Source organism: Grammomys surdaster, unplaced genomic scaffold (assembly GCF_004785775.1).
Source record: "Grammomys surdaster isolate TR1022 unplaced genomic scaffold, NIH_TR_1.0 126612, whole genome shotgun sequence".
Lineage (NCBI taxonomy): Eukaryota > Metazoa > Chordata > Mammalia > Rodentia > Muridae > Grammomys > Grammomys surdaster.
Window position 1 is genome coordinate 2,603,498 of NW_021621401.1, and position 25,708 is coordinate 2,629,205.

The following is a 25,708-nucleotide window of genomic DNA, read 5'->3' on the forward strand; positions in this document are numbered from 1 at the left end:
CTGAGGAATGGCCTGAGGCTGGTCTCTATTCTCTATATATACCCACCTTCACACACGTGAACAACCATACATGCATACAGGCACACACACAAGTAATACTGTTATCCAGTGAAATATGTACAGCCTGCCTTCACAGCTATGCTTAAATCATTATATGTTAATGTAGTACAATACAACAAATAAATAGAAGAAACTAAAAGGCAAGTTGCAAAACGGTATTTTATAATGATAAGAATAGCAGCAGACTGCCTGAAGGAAGCTGATACTTAATTCCCTTCAGGTATGAGATTTATTAGAATGTGAGGGTCTCTAGGCCATGACTGGGCCTGGAGATGGGAGGAAGAGCATTGGACATACAATACATGATATGGAGAGCTAAATGCAGTGGTTCCTTTAAAGGCATCACCTTTAAAACCAGAAAGGTGCTTCCTTAAGAGTGAGAACAAAAGCAGCAAGGAGAGAGTGCCCCTCTTGGGGTCTGCTTATACTTCTTTTCTATAGGTTTTATGTGACCTCAAGACCAGGGCAGACAGAATGATGGACATATTCTTCCCTGGGGAGGGAAATGGTATCCTGTCTCAAGAACATCTGAGTACCAATTCTTGCTGTATTTTGCAATAGCTACGCACTTTCTCTTCTTCCACCACTGTGTGTCATTGTTGTGGACGGCCCCTTCACCTTCGATTGGCAGTATTCGAGTACCTCTGCTAGGGTGTGCTTCTTGCGTACTATATTGGCTAATACTGCCAACTCGTCAGGATTTGGAATTGCACATGGGACAAGCCTCTGGGCATGTGTGTGAGAGTGTATCTTGAGTAGGTTAATTGAGGTGAGAAATCCACCCTGTGACTGTGGGTGGCAACATTCCCTCGGTGTGAGTCCTGGGCAGCATAATGAAGGAAGAAGACAGGCTTTGGAAGTTCGTCACTCTCTGCCTCTTGATGGCGGATGCAGTGTGGCCACCTGCCTCAAGTGCCTGCCACGTGGCTGCTCTGCCAGGATGCTCTAAACCCTTGAACTATGAATCAGAATAAATGCTTTCTCCCCCAGTTGCTTTTATTTTATCACAGGATATTTTATTACAGCAATAATAGTACTAAATAATACAAGTACCAGTATTACTTACTTTCTTTTTGTATGGAGGCTAGACTACAGTCAGAGTAACCCGAAATCCATCAGGCTAGACCCATAGGTACCATCCTGCCTCAGCCTCCCAGGTTCTTAGGTGTGCACCACTACGCCCAGCCTAATATTATTTTCTTATTCGTTACATCATTTGTGCCAGCTGACACCTCATTGATGACTTCCGAGTTCACGAATGTGAGACGTAAGACCAGCAGCCAGAATGTTGGCACAGTGTTGGGCACTCGGTGAAATATCTGGTCACTGATGGAACTGATGGTCAGAAGAGCTATGTTCTTCATCACGTGACCCGGGGTTAAAGGCTGGTCGACGGGAACTGGAGGGAAGAAGCCAGTGAACATGTATATGTCATGTTGCTCCTAGCTGCACAGTCTAGGAAGCTGCCCGCTTGCTTGGAGGCATCCTCACTCACAGGCTGGAGGAAAGTGCTTTCCTGTTGTGTTGCTCTTATCACTACCCAAGAGTCATTCTCCGCAGTTACAGTCTCCTTCCTGCTCACCAGTGCTTTGCATGTTCCCGGGACCTGAACTGTCTTGTCTCCAAACTCCATCTCCCAGGGATGGCAGCTGGAGTCAAAGCCAGGAGTTCCCAGGGTGGTGATAGAACCTCTGGCGACTGTCAGGCAGCAGGTACACCTTGTTTCCAGATCTCACACTCTTCATATCATCAGAGAAGATGAGGCTGGGGCGAGCAGCTGCTAAGTGCGAATCATCGTAACTGCAGGAAGAGGAAGACCTAGCTGGGAGCGGGGCTCTGTGGGCTTCTCCCAAGGTGCTCCCAATCTAAGGAAGAGGGATTTATTGAGATTGTGGTAGGGGATAGGAACAAACAGGGACCCGATATGCCAAGGCCACTACTTGCCTCAATTTAGGCATTTACCAGCATGTTCTTAAGCGCCAGTCAGTTCTGGACTACAGAGGGGGGAAAAGAAAGATGGAATAAAGTTTTAAGTATGCCCATTGAGGGGGTCTGAATTACACTCTCCCCACAAGGAAAGATAAGAATTCTCTTGCTTAGAGCTCTGTCTTTAATGGTAGTTATCATCCAAGGCCTCCCAGGCACCCTAAATACTGAAGCCATTAGTTCAATCAACAAGGCAGACACAGAAGGACCAAGCAGAGCTCTGGGGCCTTTTATGACCTGTTTTTGTGCTTCCATTCTAGGTGTATTCCCTCCTCTTCTGAATAGTTCTCCCAGAGCAACAGATAAAGGTTAATTACAAAAACCCTTGATTAGCTTGTTACCACCGTACTTACGAATGAAGGTTTCCATTTCAGGATAGATTTAAATTTTCTTTTGTTGTTCTGAGAATGGATCTCATGTAGCTCAGGTGTGTCTTGAGATGGCTGAGGATGAAGGTAATCTTGAGGTTCTGACCCTCCAGCTTCCAGTTCTGGGTAAAGTACTATATCGCAGTCCTGTGCGTGTGCACCATCACACTTTAGGTGAACGGTGGGGATCAAGCCCTGGGCCTGTGTTGTGCTAGGCTGGCGTCCTTCCCAGTTTGCTACATCTGAAGCACTGAATGCCATTTCAGAGCTCAGCGTTTCTAAAATGGGGGAAGGAGCAGAGAAGAAACCGAGTTAGCTGGATGAGTCAGATCAGAAGGAAGCTGGAGGCAGGGTCATAAAGGCTTTTCTAGGTGGGGAAGGGAATGGACAGGCTCTGAGCTGCCTGAACCCCAGGGAAGAAATGAGCACGTGTATTCCATCTCCGTCCAAGTTCACTGACCTGAGAGATGCTGCATGTTCTTCTCCACAGACTTTGACTTCTGGTAGAGCAAGTGGAGCTTTTCTTTAACACCCGGAGGAGTGCCCAGCAGCTCAGAGGTAGTCATCATCTTAGCCCTAGAGACAAGAGATTGTCAGCCAGAGGAGACAAGAGCAAGATATCGTCTGAGGCCCGTGAAGGTGACAGACCATCCCAGTTCAGGTGAGTCTTTCCCAGACTCAAAGCTCTAACACTGGTCCTGAACTTTGCTGCATAAAATCACAGTGCGCTTAAGTGGCAGCCTTAAAACTGAATTAGTCTTGCTATCAGAGTTCTCTGTCAAATTAATTATACTATGTCTATTGAAAGAAAAAAAGAACAACGAAATGCTACTTCACTCCTATTAGAATGACCATTCTAACAGCAATAAAAAAATGATAAGAGGAAATTATAAGTTGGTGACAAAGAGGTAGCGAAATTATCACTGTGGGAGGGGTTGTAAAATGATGCATATACCATAGGAAATAGTATGCAGGTTCCTCAAAATCTCTAAATAGGGTGGAAATACAGTAGATGTAAAATCTGAGAAATAGAAAGCAGAGTCTCACGCAGCCCTTGTACTGTGCTCAAAACAACACATTCTCAATAGCCCAAAGGTAGAAGCAGTCCAAGTGTCCATCAACAAATGAACAAATATGTGATGCCCGCATACAAAGGGTGTCACTTGGCAATTAAACAGAGTGGGATTCTGATACAGCTACAGCATAAGCGAGCTGTGAAAATGTGCGGAGAGAAACTAAGCCGGAGGCTAGAGGACAAGCATTGCGTGATTCTGATAATACGGGGCATTTAGAACAGTCAAACTAATAAACAGGAAAAACAGACTGGTGGTTGCCAGGCAACAGGAGAGGGAGGATGAGGAAGCAGTGTTTAATGTACAGAGTTCCTATGTGGGAAGATAAAAAGGTTCTGGAGTTAGATGGTGCGAACAGGTTCACACAATGTAGATGTATTAACATTAGTGCACTGCAGGCATGAGATAACTGAGATTTTATGATATCCATATCCTAATGGAAAAATAACTACTAAAGACCCACTAACCCCCAGCTCCCAACCTCAAGACTGAGATTTAGTTGGTGTGGCTGTGGCTTGGAAACCAGGATTTTGTAAAGTTCCCAAGTAACTTTCCTAGCTCACCTCTCTCTTTCCCCACCTTCAAACCGATCCCTAAGCACACCCACCTCCACACCCCCACCCACCCTGTCCCAACGTGCTTGAGATCAGAGGAAGTTCTGGGAACCCCGTCATAAAACAAATGACATCCATCCAAGAGGTTTCTTGGGAAAGTACCACTTGGATTTGGATTTGGCAGGCCTGGGATAAATTCCTTCTCAGTAGTCCATTCCTTTCCTCCCCACCCCAACCTGATCACACTCCCGTGTTATTCTTCCCACTCAAGTCCAGGAATGATGGTCTCCAGAAGCTTCAGGAAACAGGAGTCCTGGGTTACAGACCCAGCTCCTTCCTAGACTGCCTCATCCAAATGCTTTCTGCAAGGCACCCAAGGGAATACCATGGGATCTCTCCGTACCTGTGCAAGGTGACTCCAATGTCCTAGGAAAGAAAAGAGGGAAGCTATCTATTAACAGTCTCCAAGACTTGTTAAGACCCAGCAACAAGCTGCTCTCTGACTCCCAGTCCTAGGGTGCCAGTAGGGTCGTTTCTCCTTCACGGTAGTTCTAGTCACAGGATGGAAGGCTTGTCTGAGCCCACAGTGAAACCACCCTCAAGTTCTTCTGGTCTTTTCTTGGGTGATTCCAGGGGCATCTTACATGCTAAGATGTCCTGGAATCCTGAGAGACATCAAAGAGGCATGAGCCCAAGAGACACTGTGGATCATTGAGACCAAGTCCCATTCCAGGCCTTAATGGCCTTGCTTCCTGGCTTGGGGGTTGGGTCAGGGGTGCCAAGAGCCCGAGTCATGCCATTGCTCACAGCAGGCGAGCAAAGGCCAGGCACACTCACACTGACCTGCATGAGCTCCCACTCTGGCTGGTCTTGCTTGGCCTCTAGTTCTCCAATCAGCTCATCCAGTAGGGAAACCCGGGTGTAGTATGTCTCTCTGACCTTGCTGATGGTCTGGCTTAGCTCCTGTAGCCAGGTCACAAAGAGTTGCTCTTGCTGCTCCAGGAACTGGTATAGCTTCTCGAGCTGACATGAAACCCTCTGCTCCTGAGTTTCTGTTTGTTTCTGGGGAACATAGAATTGGGAGATGTATGGGTGTGTGCTGTAGGCTGGAAGTATTATATCTCTGGGGATGCCCTCCAAGCTCATCTGATAGAGATGGATGAGAGGCGGGCTTCCTCAGTGTGAAGTTTGAATGAGAATGGCTGCTATAAGGCTCATATATTTGAATATTTGGTCCATAGTTGGTGGAACTGTTTGGGAAGGATTAGGAGGTGTGGTCTTGGGAAAAGGTGTGCCATTGAGGTTGAACTTTGAGGTTTCAGAAGCCCGTGCCATTTCCAGTTTTCTTTCTCTGTCTCTTCCTGTCTCTGTCTCCTCTGTCTCTCCATCTGCCTCTGTCTCTCTCTGTTTCTGTCTCTGTCTCTTCTCTCCCTGACCCCCTCTCTCTTGTCCTAATGCACATAGACTAGATGTAAGCTCTCAGCTACTGCTTCAGCACCATGCCTGCCTGCCTGATGCTATGCTCCCAGCCATGAAACTCATGGACTGTAACCCTCTAGAACCATGAGCCCCCAGTTAAATGCTTTCTGTCATACGTTGCCTTGGTCGTGGTGTCTCTTCGCAGCAATTTAACTGTCTTAAGATTTAACTATTTTTATGTGAACAATATTTTTCCTGAATGCATGTGTGTATTTACATGGTGCCCTCAGAAGTCAGAAGAGGGCTTCAGATCCCCTGGAACTGGAATATGGGTGGCTGTGAGACACCAAGTAAGTGCTGTGAATTGAACTCAGGTCCTCTGCAAGAGCAACAAGTGCTCTCACCTGCTGAGCTATCAGCAACTTAACTGTAACTAAGACTCTTAGCCTCTTATAGACATGGGCTACAGAATGGGGAGAAATCTGTGGAACTTTCCAGAACAGGCAGCATAAGAGGAGCTAGCTCTTGGGAAAACCTATTGCGCATGGTACTAGGTTCAACAGTTTTCCCTCCAAAATTTCCATTTTGAAGTCCCAGTACCTCAGAGTATGACCCTATCTGGAGATAGGGTACTTGTGGATGTACTTGGATAACGTGAGGTCATTCTAGAGTCGGCTGACATCCAGGCCATCCAGGAGTATATAACAAGATCTACTCTCAAAAAGCCAAAGAAGGGGCTTGAGATTTAACTCAAGGATAAAACCCTTTCCTAACAAGTACAAAGCCCTGAGTTCTGTCCCTAGAGCTGAGGGAAAGGCCTCCAAGAGTCAGGATAGTTTTTATAAAATTTGTAAATAAAAAATAAATAATTATTCAATAATTAATTAAATAATACATAATTTTTTTAAAAAATAAAAGAATATATTATCATTCTAAGACAGGATCTTACTATGTAGCCCTGGCTTCACAGACCAGGTCACCTCAATCTTGTGGCCTTCTTCCTGCCTTTGTCTCTCGAGTGCTAGGATTACAAGTGTATGCTAATATTCCCAGATACTTTGGTGTGTGGAGGTCTAATGTAGCCCAGGCTGGTTTTGGACTTACTACGTAGCTAATACTGAACTTGAATTTATCCTCCTGCCTCTATCTTCCAAATGCCAAGGTGTATGCCGCCATATCTAGTTTTCGCTGTACTGGGGTGGAACTCAGGGCCGATCGATTCTAGGGAGCTACTCTACCAACTGAGCTGCATCTCCGGCTCCAGTTATAATTATAAAAACAATCCAGAGAATTTTTCAAGTGACAACTGCTATCTCTAGTGTCTCTAACCTGTCTCATTGTGAGAAGGAGAAAGTAAGCAAGTCCTTAGAGATCCCCTCCTCCCTGACAGCTTGCTACAAGGATGAGCTCACCTTAGGTCTTCCTACCCTTGCCACCGAGACGCAACAACAGGTGACCATACCTGCTGCCCTGTGAATGGGAACAGACCCTCAGGAACATGGCTTCACTCTCAGTCCCCTCCTGTTTTCTGCGGGTTTAAATGGGCAAGGGCTGGCCCAGGGCCTCACCAGGAAGTCATCTGTTTTCCTGTCTCCCTGTAGCCTGTGCTCCTCCACATATCCTCTCATCTCCCGCAGGCGCTCCAGCTGCTTCCGGATCTGCTCCTGGAAAAGAGTACAAGTTAAGATGCTCCCACTTGACTCTTGCCGTTTTTTAGACTGTACTAACCCTAGAGGAAAAAGACTCAGCTACTGGGAGCACAGCCAGCAGAGGTGGCTGCCATTGAAAGCAAGGGATAGTGGGCAGGTTCTAGGAAAGAAGCAACGTGAATTCATCACCAAGGGAAGCAGAGCCATGCAGAGCACCAACGATCCCCGAGGGAAGACCCAGACTTCATACTGACAACCAATGCCTTTGGACTGCTGAACAATATAAATTATCAGTTCCTTCTTTGCCGTCCTGGTTTGTCTTATGTTTTTACCATTTAGGGCCCAGGAATCCTGACTAATGCATCACCATCCCAGAGGGGTTGGATAAAGAACACAAGGCCCAAGTGTCCAATTCGCGGGAGAGACAGGCCAGGCAACGAACACCTTACCTTGTACTCTAGTGCAGCCTCCTCTATGGGGCGCACTCGATGTCCTTGATGCTCCTGGCTCAGCCTGCAGATGAGGCAGATGGGCTCCCTGTGGTCCTCACAGAAAAGCAGCTGTACCTGCTTCATGTGACGAGGGCACTGTGGTAGGGACTGGGGGCTCTGGGCTTCACGGCTCTTTCTGGCGAGTAAACTTTGGCACTGGAAGCATACGGAGCATCTGCCTGAAGCCTTGGGATCCCCAGGAGCAATGGAGAAGCTACAGGAACTTTGCACACAGGTATTACCATGCAGGTCTCCTTCCTGGCCGTGGCAAAGAGGGCATGCAGCCTTGTCCTGTGACCTTCCTGGAGACACAGCAGTGGAACAATCTCCTCAGTGGCAAACCCAAGATTTTTACAGGAGAGCAATCGTTCATAGGGTACACATATTCTCAGATCTGGCTACTTCCCAGCATGCTCTTCTCCTCTGACTTCCATACAAATGAGGTTGTCACCAGGTTACTGAGGCTGAGGGCAAAGCTTTCTGCTTTTCTGGGACAGAAATTCTTGGGCATTTATTCTGTGAGATACTCATGGCCCTTTGGTACAAATCCTATGTTTTCCCCTTGCACAGACACAAATCGTTTGGGTCATATGAAAGAAAGCAAAACATGCTGACAGCATTTGCTTTCTTATATCAAACTATCACAGATTGCCCACAACTCAAGTCAGAGCTCCTGGTCACTGTATGCCACATTCATTGACAGATCCTTAATCCCAGCAAAAAAAAAAAAAGAAAAAAGAAAAAAGAAAAAAATCTGGCCAGAGAGTATGGCAAGCATTTGGAACCTGTGTGCTAGGTGAATCCTCTGCTCCCACTCAAGAATCATAAATAAAAGCAAAGAAAGGGACTTTATAAAGCTAATGAGTGAATCTCATACTGAGGACAGAACAGTTCTGCAAGTTCTGCTCCAAGGCTACAGGCAGTGTGTCTATTCATCAGAAATGACAGGAGACACAGAAGAAATAGAAACACACACTCCATTAGCTCTTCCTTCCTTCTCCCACCCTGCCCCAGGAATTTGCCTCAAGCAAAAGTCATGGTATCCCATAAGGAACCATTCTTGTGACAGAACCAATAGTTTGCCTAGATGGCTGCTCCTTCCAGCTCACTCCAAACCGAAACTCTCAACCTCCTGTTCTGTTACCAGAAGTCATTTGATCAAATTCTAGTCAAAGGGAAGTGAGCAAGGACAGATGGCTTCTAGAAACTTTTAAAAGCCTTCTCTACATCATGATGTCCCCTTTGGCCCTTCATACTCGTGAGTAGAACCAGTGAACATTAAAATTTTAAGAAGAAAAAAAACTCAAAGCAGAAAAACAGCTCAGCATAAATTTTAGTTGCGGTCACACAAATGTAAGTCATGTGTGTGAAAGAGGAACAAGTTTCTGTGTTCACCTAAGCTGGTGGTTTCTGACTCTCACAGACAAGCATAAATCCTGATGACTAATTTCCCAGTAAGAGAGCTTTGGTCAACATCTTTTCCCTGCCCAGAGAAAGGTGATTAGTGGAATCTCTGGCCCAAGACTTACCCTGTGGGGTCACTGTGGGAAAGCAACATTGTAACCCACTCCTTTCTAGAATCTTAACCTAGCCTGTGCCTCTCTGTACAAGAACTGAGGGCTCAAGCACTAACCAAAATTTGATGCAACCTGTTGTGCAAGATGTGTAAACGTGTATTTTTCTGGGCCTGTATTACATTTTCTGGAGCTTTGGGGGAGGGTACCTTTACAAGCGGCCTGTCCTAAGTATGCTGGGTCTTCTGGAGTTTGGGCTGGTTTTTCACATAGTGACAAAGGCATATCTGGATCACAGGAGTCACAGAGTATGCTGCCAGCCGTCTCTCTCAAGGACTCTATGGTTTCTGGACTCCCATTTCCATTTTCCGTCCATGATGTAGTGCATCTCTCCTCCCCAATCAATGATGTTTTGGAAGACATGTTTCTGAATGTTTCTTCATCCAGCATCATGGAATGCTCTGGAATCTCTGTGCTCTTTTCTAGAGCCCCCGTAGTCCTTCCATTCAGGGTAGCTGCTCTCATGCGAGTGACACTCCCACTTCTTGTTTCCTCTTGAGTCAGAAGAGCTTCTGAATTTGGGGGTTCTCCTTCTCTTGAATAAGTGGTAATTTCAAGACTCCTGGGTCGCTTCTTTCCTGAAGGCAAATACACTTCAGCTTTCTTGCTTTCTCTCCTCCCTGGGACATTGTTGTAGAGTCCTTGCAGCCTCCCTGCGGAGCTGACATTCCTGCGGAGCCGGGCACTTGTCATGTTCTCCTTGTCCCCTGGAGACTGGGTAACCAAGGTTCTCCTATAGAGAGGTACTGCGCTCCTGACCTTCTGTGAGTCCAGGATCTCAGAGCCCCTCTGATCCTTCCTTTTGGCCAGTGGTTTCTTCTGGGGTCCCTTCCCCACTTCAGCCTGGCTGAGTGGCAGGATGTCTGATTCATCATTCTGCTGTGCCCCGTCACCTTCAAGGACATCTGGTACCTTCACACTCTTGGCCTTATTCTCTGCAGAAGACTGGACAGAACCACCAATTCTATTTTCTTCATTTAAATGTTCTAGAAAGACAATCAGATACGGTCATGAAGCTGTGCTATATTCAAGACTGTGGGGGGAGGAAGGAGAGAGAAACTCCTTAGAAGTTACTAAAAGCAAAGACTGAGCATTCTAGACACCAGCAGTCCATTACACAGAACCAAAAAAACACAACATAAGTAACAGTTGGATTACTGTTATGCACGACTATAGCTGTGAAATTTGACTTATAAAACAGTCGAAAAGGGTGAAAGTAGACCTGCTCAGTAAGCAAAGGCACTGGCCAACAAGCTCAACGAATTCGAGTTTGACCTCCAGAACCCACAAAGGAAAGAGAGAATCAATTCCTTCAAGTTGTCCTCTGACCTTTATGCCAGGGCACACAAATGCTCACTTACATATACAGACAGACACAAATACATAATCAAAATCAAATTAAAATAGGGGCCTGGAGAGACAGAGAGATGGCTTGGCCGTTCAGAGCATTGGAGGCTCTTCTCGAGCTCCCAGATTGTGTTCCTAACATCCACACAGTAGCTCACAACCATCTGTAACTCCAAATCCAGAGAATCTGATTCCCTCTTCTGGCTTTTGTGGACATAAAGATTGCAGGTGGTGCACACACATACATGCAGAAAAAAACACCCACATACATAAAATTAATTAATTTAAAAAAGGAACTTATAGAAGTGAATCTTTTTTATCATTGCACAAACTGAAGAAAATTTCAGGTCCCAAAGGTACTTGAAAACCAGTTAGAACAGATGTGGTGGTGTACACTTTCTTTCTTTCTTTTTTTATATGGGTACACTGCAGCTGTCTTCAGACACACGAGAAAAGTGCATCAGATCCCATTACAGATGGTTGTGAGCCACCATGTGGTTGCTGAGAATTGAACCCAGGACCTCTGGAAGGGCAGTGAGTGCTCTTAACCACTGAGCCATCTCTCCAGCCCTGGTGTACACTTTATAACCTCAGGACTCTGGACACAGAGGCAGGGGGATCTCTGAGTTTGAAGCTAGTCTAGTCTATATAGTGAGGTCCTTTCTAAAAATCAAAAACAAAAAAAACAAAAAACAAAAATAAAAACAGCAGGGAAACTTGCCTGCAATTTCAGGATATTGAAGCTTAAAATGACAGATAAGGCTTAATTTCAAAGTCTACATAATGAAGATAACCTATGATTAACAACCTATGTTTTGATTTGAAGAAACCTTTCATTAAAAGTAAAGAATGTTTAAATATCCTTATCAAGTATGCTAAACAAGAACTCTAAACTGAAATTAGGTGGTCAGTGAGATTTTCAGCCATGTTACTGTGGTTGAATTTCCAGCCCTTTCTGCTAACCTGATGTTAGTCTGGGCATGCATATTAGTTGAAAAATAGAGTAAAGAATTCTCTAAGTTTCAACCCATTCATGCTCTACCTGTCCTGATTCTCATCCACAGTTGGAATATCCGTTTTGTTGTTAGTGGCTTTGGGAGTCTGGGAGCCTCACTAAGCAGACTACAAGGGCTAGAGAGAAGGACGAGGCATGCTGGATTCACACTGCTCGCGCTGCAGTGGACAGGGGCTTCCTAACCCTTAAGCTAGTGAGCTTGTGTCTGAACATTCCTCCCCCCCTCCACCAGTAGCCACCATCCACTCCCACTGGGAAGAGGCTTGGCTACTTACCTGGGCCTGTGGCCTTGAGAAGTTCCTCTGCTAGTTGGCGCTGGTTGGTGGCCCGCAGGATCTGCAGGGTCAGCCTTACAGCATACTCCTCCCCATAGTGTTTCAGCAGGAGGTCAGCCAGCTTTACTGGCCTGGCCATCTGCATATGGCCCCGGGGGATCCTAGAGTGGCCCTTCTCCAGGCTGGTGTTCTGCAGCTTGAACTTGAACTTCTCAAAGTCATAGGGTAGCAGCTCCTCCAGGGTGTTTAGTAGATGATCCCCAAGGGTCTTGGCCATAGTGCGGGCCAGGAGGGACTGCAGCCAGCTATATGGCCTCTGGCAGATGATAAAGACCTCTCTCCTGCAACTTGAGAACAAGCAAGAAACAACTTGTGAAATAACGGACAAGGCACAGGAAACACATAGGCTTTGGTGGGAACTGAGAGTAATGATGAGGGCGTGTCCAGGGTCTGGCCTGCTGCATTTGAGGATTCAGAGTCTTTTCCAATGAGGAGGTCTCCACCTTGCCAGCCTATGTCCTGATTAAACAAAAGGCAGGCTAGACTCTAAGAGAGGTTCTGGGATTGTGAGCCAGATCTTCTAGCTGTTCTTGTGCTCTTGCTTGCTCTCAGGACCCTGGGCTGTGGAAGAGAAGCAGAGAGAGGATCTTGCGTGGAGTTGGCCCCCTCTGGCCAACTGCTCTTTGGACTCTTCGGGTTTATAGACCTCCAGGGCCAATGACAAGTGAAAGAACAGACAGCAAATAATCCCTATAGGCTTTGCCTGGGCCTTCTTAAGAAAGCAGAAGCCAGAAAGGCACTGCAGTGCATGTCCAGTCTGTCTGGTCCATGTCTAGTCTATCCAGCAGCATAAACTCTTCAAACGGAGACCTGAGGACCACCATTGTCACCAGCATTCTCATGCATCTATTCTCACAGCTAACTTGGCCCTGCTCCCTGGGCATCAGGGTGCTCTTCCCTGTACCCTTTGACATATTCTCTAGGCACTCCCTAGGATGCTTGAGACACAAGGTTGGAGAGGTGCAAGCATCCTTTGGCACTCTCGTGTGAGCCAGGGTAAGTTTCAGAGTGGCTCTAAACCAATGGAGGATCCATAGGAGGAACTCTGCTCACTTTCCTGTCTCTGCCTTTATGCGATGCCTGGTTTTTAAACTCAATATTTTACCTTGAAATTTTTCATCCTGGCCTCGAGGCCAACCTGGTTCACAAAAATTGAGTTCCAGAACAACCAGGGCTGTTACATAGTGAAATCCTGTCTTGAGGGGGAAAAAGAGAAAGGCACACACATACACACACACACACACAGAGAGAGAGAGAGAGAGAGAGAGAGAGAGAGAGAGTCAGAGACAGAGACAGCAGAGACACAGAAACACAGAGAGACACACAGACAGAAAGAGACAGAGAGAGGCACAGAAAGAGAAAAAGACAGAGGGGGGTAGGCAAAATGTGAGCCTAGGAGCAAGCCAATAAGTGTTCCTCCACCATTTCTACCTCAAGCTCTTGCTTTATTTCCCACTTTGGCTTCCTTTGACCATGCGTTGTAACCTGGAAGATGAAACGAACCCTTTCCTTCTCCAATTGCTTTTGGTATGTATCACACCAACAGAAACCAAACTAGAGCAATACCCTAAATACTTATATTACTTTATTGTGTATGTGTTGGTGGTGTGTGTGTGCACACATGTTTGGATGGATGTGTGTGAATGTGTGCTTTATAGAAGCCAGAGATTGACACTGTGTGTCTTCCTTTACTGATTTCCATCTGATTGATGATTGATTGATGATTGATTGATTGATTGGTTGGTTTATATTTGAGACAGGGTTTCTCACCTGAACCTGCATCTCACCAATTCAACTAGATCAAGCGGTCTAGAGCCCCCGGGACTCTCCATCTCTCTGGAACTGGGATTATACACGTGCCCCAGCACACTCCACTCTTTACATCAGTGCTGGAGATCTGAACTCCGGTCTTTATGATTGTATAATAAGCACAAAATCCACAGAGCTGGTCCCCCAAGGGTACAACAATAAGTAACCACAATGCAAGCTTTATACTCAAGAAAGCAATGCCACAATAGAACAGCTAGCTATGAAGCGTCTCCGTCTGTCCCAGCAGTGTCTTGGCTTCCTTGGCTTTTCTTTCTTTTGAGATATTGATTTTTTTTCATTTTAATTTGATGTTGGTGTTTTATTCACATAAACATTTTTAAACTAATTAGTTAATTTGCATTGATGTATATACACTGTCTATAGTTCTGGATTATAGGGTCATTTCATACAACTACATAATAGACAGAATAGACTCCTCTCGTACCTCCTGCCCCCTCCCTGCCTCAGTCCCTTTTGTTCTCCCAGACAAAGTTTTTTCTACTTTAATGTCACATATACATACATGATATTAAGTATCTATCCAAAACCTAGAAACCATAAATGAAAAAAAAATACACTACCTTTCTAAGTTTGACTTAATTCATTTAATATGCTCACCCTCACGTGTATCCATTTTCTAACAATGGTATATAATTTTATTCTTCTTTGTTATTGAGAAACTTTCAAGTATATATTATATTATCTACATCCATCCCCTATCTTTTAAAGTATCATTTTCTAAATACAATGTCAATCTAATCTTTTACATTCAGGTAAATATTGAATGCTTTATAATCTAAATGGTTCAACTTGATTTTCATCTCCCAAGGTACACGTGTGTTTTTTACAAATCTGTGCCTGTGAGATGACAGTGAGATTTGGAAATGTTTTATACGTAAAACAATATCTTGTTGGGTGAGTTTGTAGAGGAGATGTTTACGAGGAGGCACGTGGAGAGCAGTGTTCTCTATTCAACCCTTGCATGGAGGTTGAAGTCACAAAACTGGAGGGTGCCCTTGACTAGAGATAGATGCTTTTTCTGTTCTTGGGGAGTTCACATCCTAGTCATGGAAGACTGTCGTACCAGAGGGAAGAATTCAATAACCTTTGAATTATTTATTGTGAGAAAAGTCATACAACGACAGAGATAGTCACAGATGTTAGGTGGGAGATGTCCGAGGTGGCTTCTGGCTTGTTTGATTGAGGTCATGTATCTTCATTTAGAAGGCAATGGGGAGCCCCCTGTGTAGGACGATGGCCTTGAACTCCTGACCCTGCCTCCACCTTTCAAGTGTTCACATTAGTGCTTGGATGCCTCACCAGGCTTTTTGAGGTTTTTCGTTTGTAATGGGCTTTCCTGTAGCCCAGAGTCTCCCTGAACTTTCTAAGTACCTGAGAATACCCTTGATCTCTTCAGGCCTCCTAAATGCTGGGACTTACAGGGGAGCACTGACACCTCACGCTATTTGATTTTTCATGAAGGGATAGTTTCTTTGTTTTGAAACTGGTTCTCAAAAACTGGGGGGATGTGTGGAATAACCCAGAGTCTTGGAATGCTGGAAATTTACCCTTTGTAAGAAACTTTTCTGTAGGTTTACATTACTCAAATAAAATAGTTTCCCTTGCAAAATAAATTAAGCCAAACCAATCAGAACTTTTCCAAGCCCTTGTTGAAAAATAGTGAGTTTAGTCAGAACACCAAATAGGAAAAAAACAAGTCCATGCCCTCTTTACACAGGGTTCCTATTGCTGTGATAAACACCATGATCTAAACCAAGTTGGGGAAGTAAGAGTTTATTTGGTTAAACTTCCACATCACAGCCTATCATCAAAGGAACTTGAGGCAGGAACTGAAGAAGCCACAGGGAATGGCTTTCTAACTTGTTCACTCAGCTTGCTTTGTTATATACCCCAGGACCACCTGCCTAGGGGTGACCCTGGCCCACAATGAGCTTGGACCTTCCACATTGACTGAGGTCTCCCCTGGATGCCAGGCAGATGCCTGCTTCTGGTGGGAGAAGTGGTGAAGGTTTGTGGCACGCAGGCTGTTGCAGGTTCCTCTGATCTATGACTCCTTCTTGATTCATCAGGAAACTCCTTAGAGCACCTACCACAGAATGGGGTTGTGAAGGGGGATTTCCAGCTGCATAGTTTGCCATTGTAACTACTTCTTTTGTAACACTGGCAATTCTGACTTAGAGACTTCTGTAAGGCCGTGTTTTGATGTCACTAGGGTCTTCCTTGGTCAAGAGAGACTGGCAAAAGTTTCATTTTTAGGGGCTTCTGATAAAATGTAAAAATAGGATTAAGGCCTCAGTGATATATTTTAAGTGTTTAAAAGTGAAAATTAAACGGTAATGAGTTTTTCCTTAGGTTTAGTTTTTGATTTGCTTTGTTTTTTGATAATATTTGTATTACTCTTTGGTAATTTCATACATGTATACAATGTATCTGGATCATAACTACCCCTTCCTATTTGCTGAAGATACTCCCCCAATACATCACCCTCCCATCTTCCTGCCTTTTTTTTAACTTACTGAGTCCGGTTAGCACTGCTGGGGGAAACATTGACTAGGCTTGTTGGCTTGATTATCTTGGATCATGTACAGGTGACCATAGCTTCAGTGAGTTTATGAATGAATGAGTATATCATGACCAGAAGACAGCATCTCACAGCACCCCTCCCCAACCCCCAGATCCATCATCTTTTTCTCCTCTACTCCACGGTGTTCTCTAGGCTATGTTGGAGTTGATACAGATGTCCTGTTTAGGGTTGGACAATGAGCTTTTCTCTTTTGATCTTCTGAAATCAGATATGTGATCATATTTGATGTCAATAATAAATCTAAACCCAACTTAGATGCTTAAAGGATGCACCCTTGGCTCTCATTCCGTGTAATGCACAGCCCCCTGCCCCACTCCTAGTTACCAGATGTTTCATAATTTGTAATGCAAAGGGTCAAACTCAAGGACTTACGCATGTGAAGGAAGAATTATCTCACTGAGATAGAGCTCCAACTCTATTTTTGGATTTTAAAAAACAAAAATACAATCTTGTACTACTTTTACAGTAAGAAAAGGATAGTCTTTTAAAATATTTTATTTAAATATTGTGTGTGTACATGTCCTGTGTGTTAGAGTGTATAAAAAGAGGCCAGAAGAGGCTATCAGATCCCCTGGAGCTAGAGGTACAGGTGGCTGTGAATTGTTCAGTGGGGGTACTGGGAATCAAACTTGGTTTCTGTGGAAGAGGAGCAAGTGCTCTTACCTACTGGGTCATCTCTCCAGCTCCAAAAGATAGTCTTAAGGTCATTTGTAATGAGCTTATCCCCTAAATGAATATCTAATCTATCCTCCAAAACATTAAGATAAAGGATGGTATTTAAATATCTCTGTTATTGAGTCGACAGAAGGAAAGGCTGGGATGGTCATAGAAGATTTGTTATGTTGGTCTGGAGTTGAAAATAACGTCTCCACCCACAAAATCTTCAACCCAAAATTTGTCCTGTCTACAAGAAGTACAGGGACAAAGATGGAGCAGAGACTGAAGGAAGAGCCAACCAACTTGGGAACCATCCCATGGGCAAGAACCAATCCCTAACACTATAAATGATACTGTTATGCTTGCAGACAGGAGCCTACCATAACTGTCCTCTGAGGCTTCACCCTACAACGGACTGAAACAGATACAGAGACCCACAGGGAAACATTAGAGAGCTCAGGGAGTCTTGTGGACAAGTGAAGAAAGGGTTGAGCGACCCAGAGGGGATAGGGACTCCACAAGAAGACCAACGAAAGTCAACTAACCTGGACTCTTGGGGGGGCTCCCAGAAACTGAACCACCAATGAAAGAGCATGCACGGGCTGGATCTAGGCCTCCAGCACATATGTAGCAGATGTGCAGCTTGGTCTTCATGCAGATTCCCCAACAACTGGAGCGGTGGCTGTCCCTGACTCTATTGTCTTCGTGTGGATCCTGTTCCCCTAACTGGGCTGCCTTATCTGGCCTCAGTGGAAGAGGATGTACCCAGCCCTGCAGTGACTTGATGTTCCTAGATCAGAAGAGAAGGGAAGAGGGGATAGGAAGAGGGGTTATGGGGGGGGTTATAGGGGCTGGATTCAGGATATAAGGTGAATCAATAAGTAAATTAATGAGGAAAAAAAGAAAAGAACGAGTCTCCTTGTGAGCAAAACGCCCCCTCTCCCTGCCTCCGCTATATTTTTATCCTTTAGTTTTGTTGTCCAGGCCAGCCTTGAACTCACTAAGTAGCCAAAATAAATTTAAACCTCTGATCTTCCTACCTCCTGCCTTGTGTGAAGACTATAGGGGTATGCTATCATGTCTGCTTGTCCTTGATATACTTAATTTTAAGGGACGTGAGACCCAGGTCTTTTCTTGGTGCTCAGCAGGTCTTTTCCTGGTAAGGAAATGGTAAATGTCCTATGGTCATTCATAGTTTGTTCACCAGTGGATCCCAACCCTGAATCCAGTCCTCCACTTTAGCTTTGAGATTGTGCTTTCTACAAGACTTTATACATAAAAATTTATACATGTTGAGACCTGAAATGTGAGTGATTTTATAGGAAGCCAAAATGTAAATGTACCTGTGACAAATGGGATTTGTTAAAAGTCACAACATACTTCAATATACAAAACAGTCTTGTGAAAATGACCACAGCAGAAGCTGGAGTGATGGATGTCTATGTTTAGCTCTCCATGGGCGGTGGGACTTGGGAGAGTGGAGCCTAAAAACGAGGTGACAGTGTATACTCTGAGGGTTAAGAGGAGTCACATGAGTAAAGTGTGCAACCACAAGGGCAAGCAGCACGTGAAGGGCAAGCAGCACGTGAAGGGCAAGCTGCACATGTCTAAAACATGGGTTTCCACAGGGCAAATAACAATAGCCAATTGTAATAAATAATCTAAAGGGAACTCATTCCTCTCCAGTACACACTGGAGGGGCAGGGAAGCATAACCCAGAACAGTACTGTGCTTTAGAAGGAACTGAGAGCACAAGGTCATGGTGTCTTAGAGTTTTCTCACAAGCACTCAGAAATCTCACACAACTCCACTCTTGAAACGTATTCCAGTATCTCTGCAGTTCTTTCAAACGACCACATTTGGTTTACAGCATCAATGTTGGGCAGTTTTAAAATGCCTGTAACTCCAGCTCCAAGAGAGGTCACGCTCCTCCGTGGGCACACATACCTGTCTGGCACATATATGCACACAAATAAAACTTTTTAAAACAAATCTTCTTTTTAAATGACCAGAACTAAAAAGAGGCTTGACTATCCAGAGTAGATGAGCAGGAAAGTGAGGCTCTCGAGTCAGGAGGGGTGACAGGCATCAAAGCAGACCCGCCGCTCACTCGCGCAGACCTTGAAATGTGGTGTTGTTTTTAACTTTGTACTGACTTTTTGTGAGTTTCACATCACGCATCCCAGTCCCGTTCATCTCCCCATTCCCTTGTATCCATTTGCCCTTGCAGCCTCCTCATCCCAAATAAAACACACATACAAAAGAAAAAAGGCATAAAAAATCATCTCATTGCGGAAGCTGTAGTGTGTCACAGCGTGTCCCACAGTGTGTCCCTCTGTCCACACATCATCACTTGCAAATGTTCATTGCAATGAGTCATTGGTCTAGTTTGAGGTCTCTGGCTTTTGTGACATCATCAACATTGGACCCTCATCAGGACTCCTCCTGGTTATCCTGTTGTTGCCCTGTGTATGGAGATCCTGCAGCTTTGAATCAGCAAGACTGGTCCTTTCACACATCTCAACCATTTGCAGACGATACAGATGTTGGGATGGCCCAGTTCAGAGCTCTGGAACTGGGCCTGGGTGGTAGCTGAGTTGGTCAGCTCACCCAGCTCTCCCTTATCCCCACCACCAGAACTAGCTCACCAGCACTGTTCCAGTTAGGCCACCCAGTGCTGACATCAGCAAGAGACATGATCAGTGCTCCTGCTCTCAAGGCCAGCTCACCAGCACCTCCAGAGCCAGCTCCACCGTGCTGCCCAATGCCGGACCCACTCTCCCAAGTGCTGCAGACTGTGAGGAGCTGGAACAGTCCTCCTGCTCTCACACCCTCTGGCTGGCTCACTCATGCCTTCTCCATCAGGGCCAGCTCCACTGTGTTGTCCAGGTGAGAAGCAGGCTCCACTATTCTAGAGTGCTGAATCTAGCGATGGACAGGTCACCCACTCTCATGACTACAGGGCCAGTTCTCCCATCTGCTGTAGACGGTGAGGAGCGCAGGCGGGGCACATCACCCCCAGCCCCACACCTCAGAACAGATGAGTGGCAGGATCAGCTCTCTCACATTCATGCCCTCAGGGCTTGCTCAAGACCCTCCCCTTCCCACCATGGCCAGCTCCACTGTGGACCTGGGTGATACACAGGTCCTGCTCCTCTTGAATGGGGCTGCTGATGAACTTTCCAGAGCACTGCAACCAGTAAGTGGCGGAACCAGTTATGCACAACTCCTAGACATCCACTAGTCCACCGGTGGCTGCCCTGACCAGGGGCATCCCCATGATCTCTAGTGGTGATATGAGCCACGGACATCGACACTGACCCATGCTGCTGTATAGCCATGCACTCACATGTAGCTCTCAGAGGCAGCTCGCGCCATGGCCCCAGGTTGCGGGGACTGAACAATTACAACAAGCTACCCTCTCCACCCTGAGTCTCCAGTTCCATCTCTTCATAATGCTCAAGCTGCTCCACTTCCCTTTCTCTCCCATCTGACCAGCATACTTGCACATTGTGGTGACTCCCATTGCAGGCTGGCCATAGAGCTGGCGGGCCCCTGGGTGACTTCCTCCATCTACTACGTGGCTAGGCAGCAAGTGAGTTCCTGGAGTTCCGCCCCGGCCAGGTTCAGGACCGGAAGGATGTGTGAAACCCGGGAAAGAAGATTTGTACTAAGAAGTGCTGTTCACACACTCTGGCACCAGACAGCTCAGGCCACCTTTATCTGTGTTCACAACTGAAGAGGCTTTACATTCATTTTCTCACATACAGTCTTGTTTAAGAACTTCCCTGTGGTGTGAAGTATTTTACGTGCCTGGTCTTTTAAACGACCCTATGCTCTACAGTGTCAGTTGGCTCTTGGACTTCTGGGAACAGGAAAGGGTATAAAAAGCCAGCAGAGGAGAGAGTAGCAGGACTGGGGAGTAGGGTCCAGGAAACAGAATAATAGAATCCGAGAAAACAGTTGATGCAGGAAGAAAGATTTGGGTGTGGCTGGAGAAGAGAAGACACTGAGCACTGTGAAAATGAGAGACAGTTGAAAGCAAACTGGGCTGGCCGACTGAGAAGACAGCTGGTGCCAGTTGAGTCAGGAGAAGCTGAACCGAGCCAGAGGAGATATTAAGAGAGAGAGAAAAGGAGAACTCATGGTGTAGCCAAAAGGAAGAAAGAGAAACCATAAGGCTACACACACAAAGCTACACTTCCTACATTCAACAACAGTGTGCACACTGTACTTTCCGCCTTTCTTCTTCAATCTCCACAGCTTCCTGCTAACCCACGAACTGTACCAAGAAAGAGGAAGCATAGCTTCAGTAAGCAGTAAACATCTAACCCAGCCCACCGGTACACAACCGAGTGATCCTGGTCCACAGCAATTGTACTTATAGTATAGACAGGTGATAGGCTACATGCCCAGAAAATTCTCATTTAATTATCGACACCTACCTAGCACCTCCCCACATCCTAATCAGGAGACCTAATTCCTCTAATCCCCAGTGCTCTTGGCCAATTAGTCATCTGCGTCAGTTCCTCGTCCTTGTTGGCTCACCTAGGAATGTTCCTATTAAGTCTTGGAACCAATGATCCAGTAAGACCTCCCTAACCCTTTGATAATCATCTAGCTGCTGTTCGGAGGGGAGGAAGCAAGTGGTTGTCAGAACCAAGTTCCCATCATGAGAGAACATCTGGATGTTAGCTGATGTTGATAAGTTATTCTGTACCAATGAAATGAGTCAACTCAAGCCAAATTAAAGTATAAAAGTAGGTTTACTGGGGGCACCAGTTTACTGACCACACAGGAGGGGGTCAGAGAAGTCACCATGGGGAGGGAGACAGAGGGGAAGGGCAAGAGAAAGAGTGTGAGCCTACAGGAAGAGAGAAAATGGAGGGAGAGAGAGAGAGAGAGAACAAAATGAAGAATGAAGTCTGGATTCTATAAGGAAGAGCTTCTAGGGGAGGGGAAGCCAGGCCCTGGGCCAGAAAGTTCAGGGCAGAGGGAAGGGTATACCAGCCATGACCTGTTAACAGGTAGGTACTAAGGAATGCTGGGAGAACCTGGAGGCCAGATCCACTTTGGTATGTTAAATATGCACCTCAGCAGATAGTTCTGGGTCTGAAACCCAACAGGTGTACCCAGACAAGGCCCTCCTGTTGACTCAACCACAACACCTTTACTCACAAACATAGGAGCTAATGATCTGTTCCATTCCCACAACCCTCAGAGACAAAAAAGAATGGATCATGCCTGAGCTTTCTTTCCTGATTCTGAGAAAATATCTGTCACAAAGTGAAAGTAAAAATTTTCTAGCAAATTTTTACTAATTTTTTTTTAAAAAATTTTTAGCAAAGCCAAAAATGGAAAGGCAAGGCAAAAGTGAACCAAGTATTCCCTCAGTAAAGGACAGGAGATGCTGCAGGAATATCCCCCACAGGTCCTTGTCATGTGCCCAACTCCTTAGGCCTTGCCATAAGGAAAGAAGTCAGAATTGCACTCATGCTCCTTTCCAGCAGAGGCTTGGCCACCACCAGTGGGTATTTATGGCCCTCCTGTGCTGTGCACTCAAGGACAGGTCTGTGGGTTGCATGATCCACAGGTTCTGTCTTCATCTTCCTCTTCCAACACTGCCCTGCATGGATTTGATTTGATTTTTATGCATCGTAGGCATAAGACAGCTTTGTCCACCAAGCCAGGCATCAAGCTAGGATGAACAAAGGACTGCCATCTGCTCTGCCCCTGACTGGTGTAAGAACACCACCAACAAGGAGTCTCTTTGCCCATTGCCAGGGTGATGGAATGTGTTATTTTATACATATGCATTTCCTTAATCACCACCTGACTCTGTTAGGAAGACACTTTTTCTTTTTCTTTTCTTCCCATTCCTTTCTTTCTGTCTTTTTCTTTCTTCTTTATTTACTTTATTTATTTATTTATTTATTTATTTATTTATTTATTGTTGCAAGGATCAAACAAGAAGCCATACAGTACTACTAAACACTCTACCACTGAACTACATCCTTAGGTTTTGGTGGCTTTTGTTTTGGGACTTATGTATTGGCTGTGTGTGCGTGTGTGTACACTCGAACATTTATGTGTATGCGCATGTGCACGCACGTGCGCATGTTTTGCTTTCTCTTTCGAAATAAAGGCTCATGTATCCCAGACTGCCTCAAACTTAAGTAGCTAAGAATGACCTGAACTTTCTAATCCTACTGCTTTCAGCTCCCACATGTTGTAATTATAGGTATGATTATAGGCCCTTGTTTACCTTGATTTTCATAGATGAGGAAATCTTTGCTTAGAAAATGACAGATCTGTTTGTGGGACCACAGTTTGTTCAATTCTAGCACTGGAAATTCCCAAATAAGGTGTTCTTTTTTTGTTGTTTTGTTTTGTTTTGTTTTGTTTTTTTGGGGGGGGCGGGTGAGACAGGGTTTCTCTGTATAGCCCTGGCTGTCCTGGAACTCACTCTGTAGACCAGGCTGGCCTCGAACTCAGAAATCCTCCTGCCTCTGCCTCCCAAGTGCTGGGATTAAAGGCGTGCACCACCACTGCCCGGCAAAGATTTATTTACTTTACTTTATGAAAGTACTTTATGTGAGTACACAGTTGCTGTGATCAGACATACCAGAAGAGGGCGTCAGATCCCATTACGGATGGTTGTGAGCCACCATGTGGTTGCTGGGAATTGAACTCAGGACCTCTGGAAGAGCAATCAATGCTCTTAACCACTGAGCCATCTCTCCAGCCCCCCAAATAAGGTATTATTAGAAGTGCTTCCATTCTGGGAAATCTGAGAACAGCTGATCGTCTTCTTTAGAAGAGTTATTTGACATGTTGAAATCTTAGCAAGAAGGGACCTCTTGAGTCCGTACATTTAAGTCATAGTTTCTGAGCACCCAGAGGACCCGAGTACCGTTCTAGGTACTATAGGTACCAAGATAAATCAAGTAGAGCTCCTCACAGAGTTTGCATTGTTATGGGAAAGTGTGGACAGACAATAAACAGAAATACTTGCATAGCCATGATAAGGAAATTCATCACAACAGAATAGAAGGTGGCTGTGGGACAGAGGGCTGTCTTGGTATTCTGGACAAGTGTTCTCCAAACACTGAGCTATATCCCCAGCCCCTGTATTTTAAAGGTACGATAGAAAGCCTCTGTTCTTCAACAGAGATCCATAGTAATTAAAGTGAAGAGGAGGGTGAGACAGTTTTACCTACTTTCAGTGAGTGCAAAGAGCTTGGGAGGGAGGGACAGCCTGGGTTAGGTAGTAAGTTCCAGGGCAACTTCAGAAGCATTGTGATACCGTATTTCCAAAACCAAAACAGAAATCTGGCACCAGATCAAATACAGCTTCCAGATCAATGTAAGAATTTCATTATCCCCTGAGATGAGGTGCTATTGGAGAGTTTGGTCAGTGACATGAGCTGACTTTGTTTTGCTGCTTTTGTCTTTGATATTGTTATGGGGAACCCACCATAGATGACCATTCAGACACAGTTTATAGCCAATTGAAAGTCTTTATTACAGATGGAACTATACCCATGTAGCTCCCAGATGTCCAGATTTTTTGAAAGCAGAAACCATGTTCTAGCATCTCACTTGACAGTTTTGTGGGTGGTGGGTGTCCTAGTAAGCAAGTACTTTGGCAGAAGCTAAGGTAAATGGTTAGCTGGAGAGAGAGGTTTGAGCAAGCAGGCAATTTAAGAGAAGCTAACGTAAGTTAGCTAAGACATCCTGGCATTGGGTTCCTTGAATAGAGTTGGGTGATTTTCCATGGGATTCTCCATCAGGGAGATCAAACCTGAAGTGGCCTCAGCAAGAATCCAAGCTGGAGGAATCTCTGCACTGTCTTACCTTGTCACAACATAGAAGCTCATACAGCCCGAGGTGGTCTCTAACTTTCCATGTAGCTCAAGTTGGCTTTGAATGCATGCTCCTTTTGTAACTAGCCTGGTAGAAATGAAAATATTCTAAAGAAATGCTTGAGTCTCTCAACCAGACTATTGAAACAATAGACCCCAAAGAGATGGGAATTTCCCTCGGAATCTCATGCAGGGAGGAGGGAAAGTTGTCAGCCAGAGTACTGGAAAGAGATTTCCTACAGCTCTAACATGTATGTGGTCAGATCACCCATACAGGATAAGACTGAAGCCCAGATAATGGTCAGCGGTGGGTGGGACCACACATGACAGGAGCTGCTTAGAGGAGCACATCTCGAGCCCTTTATTTAAACTATCACCTCTGTCAGCACCAGAAAATGGACTGAAAGGTGTCACTGGATTTTTTTCTGTTCTTCTCATTGCCACCACACTGAATAAATCTTTTTCTGCTTTTTACTATTGATTTGGCTGTTTTAGTAGGTTTAAGACTAGGTAGCTGAACTCGGCTTCTTGGGGACATAGACTGTGACCCCTCCCAAGTTTAGTGGCACTTTAGCCTCCATTTCTCAAGTGCTAGAATAACAGGTATATGCCAGTGTGGTGAGGTATCCATAAGAGAAGACTGCTTAGACATGGATTTAAGGCAATAGAAAGTCTTTATTGGCCAGCCGGTGACCTCACAGCATGTTTGAGATCCCAGTGAAGCCCCAAGCCTTTCTCAGCATGAGCTTTTAAACACAAAAACCATATCAGGTGTTGACATACTTTATTTAACAAGAATAGTTAGCCAGAAACAGAACTACGGAAGACAAAAGACAAGGTTAGTACATTTAGAGACTTTCCCAGAACTATGGGCAAAAACACACAGGACCCCCTGCCCCAC

The 25,708-nt window shown here is 45.3% G+C and overlaps 1 protein-coding gene and 1 non-coding gene across 4 annotated transcripts; both read right to left on the minus strand.

The window, feature by feature from the left end:
- Positions 1 to 1,035: 1,035 nt before the first annotated feature.
- Mefv (MEFV innate immuity regulator, pyrin) lies at positions 1,036 to 20,309 on the minus strand. Of its 3 annotated transcripts, none has more exons than XM_028760963.1 (10): positions 20,292 to 20,309; positions 11,812 to 12,158; positions 9,324 to 10,160; positions 7,559 to 7,902; positions 7,029 to 7,124; positions 4,885 to 5,103; positions 4,445 to 4,467; positions 2,875 to 2,990; positions 2,400 to 2,692; positions 1,036 to 1,925 (listed from the first exon to the last, which is right to left on the minus strand). In XM_028760963.1, the coding sequence occupies exons 2-10, from the start codon at positions 12,086 to 12,088 to the stop codon at positions 1,716 to 1,718; spliced, it is 2,415 nt and encodes an 804-aa protein (XP_028616796.1). In that variant the 5' UTR covers positions 12,089 to 12,158; positions 20,292 to 20,309; the 3' UTR covers positions 1,036 to 1,715. The 3 variants fall into 3 exon arrangements, with proteins under 3 accessions (XP_028616796.1, XP_028616795.1, XP_028616794.1); XM_028760962.1 differs by having other exon boundaries at positions 1,036 to 1,860; positions 20,292 to 20,308; XM_028760961.1 differs by having other exon boundaries at positions 1,819 to 2,054; positions 20,292 to 20,308.
- Positions 20,310 to 22,590: 2,281 nt separating this feature from the next.
- LOC114615295 lies at positions 22,591 to 22,731 on the minus strand. Its single transcript, XR_003710449.1, has one exon. It is a non-coding gene; the product is annotated as a small nucleolar RNA SNORA48 (small nucleolar RNA).
- Between the last annotated feature and the right edge of the window lie 2,977 nt (positions 22,732 to 25,708).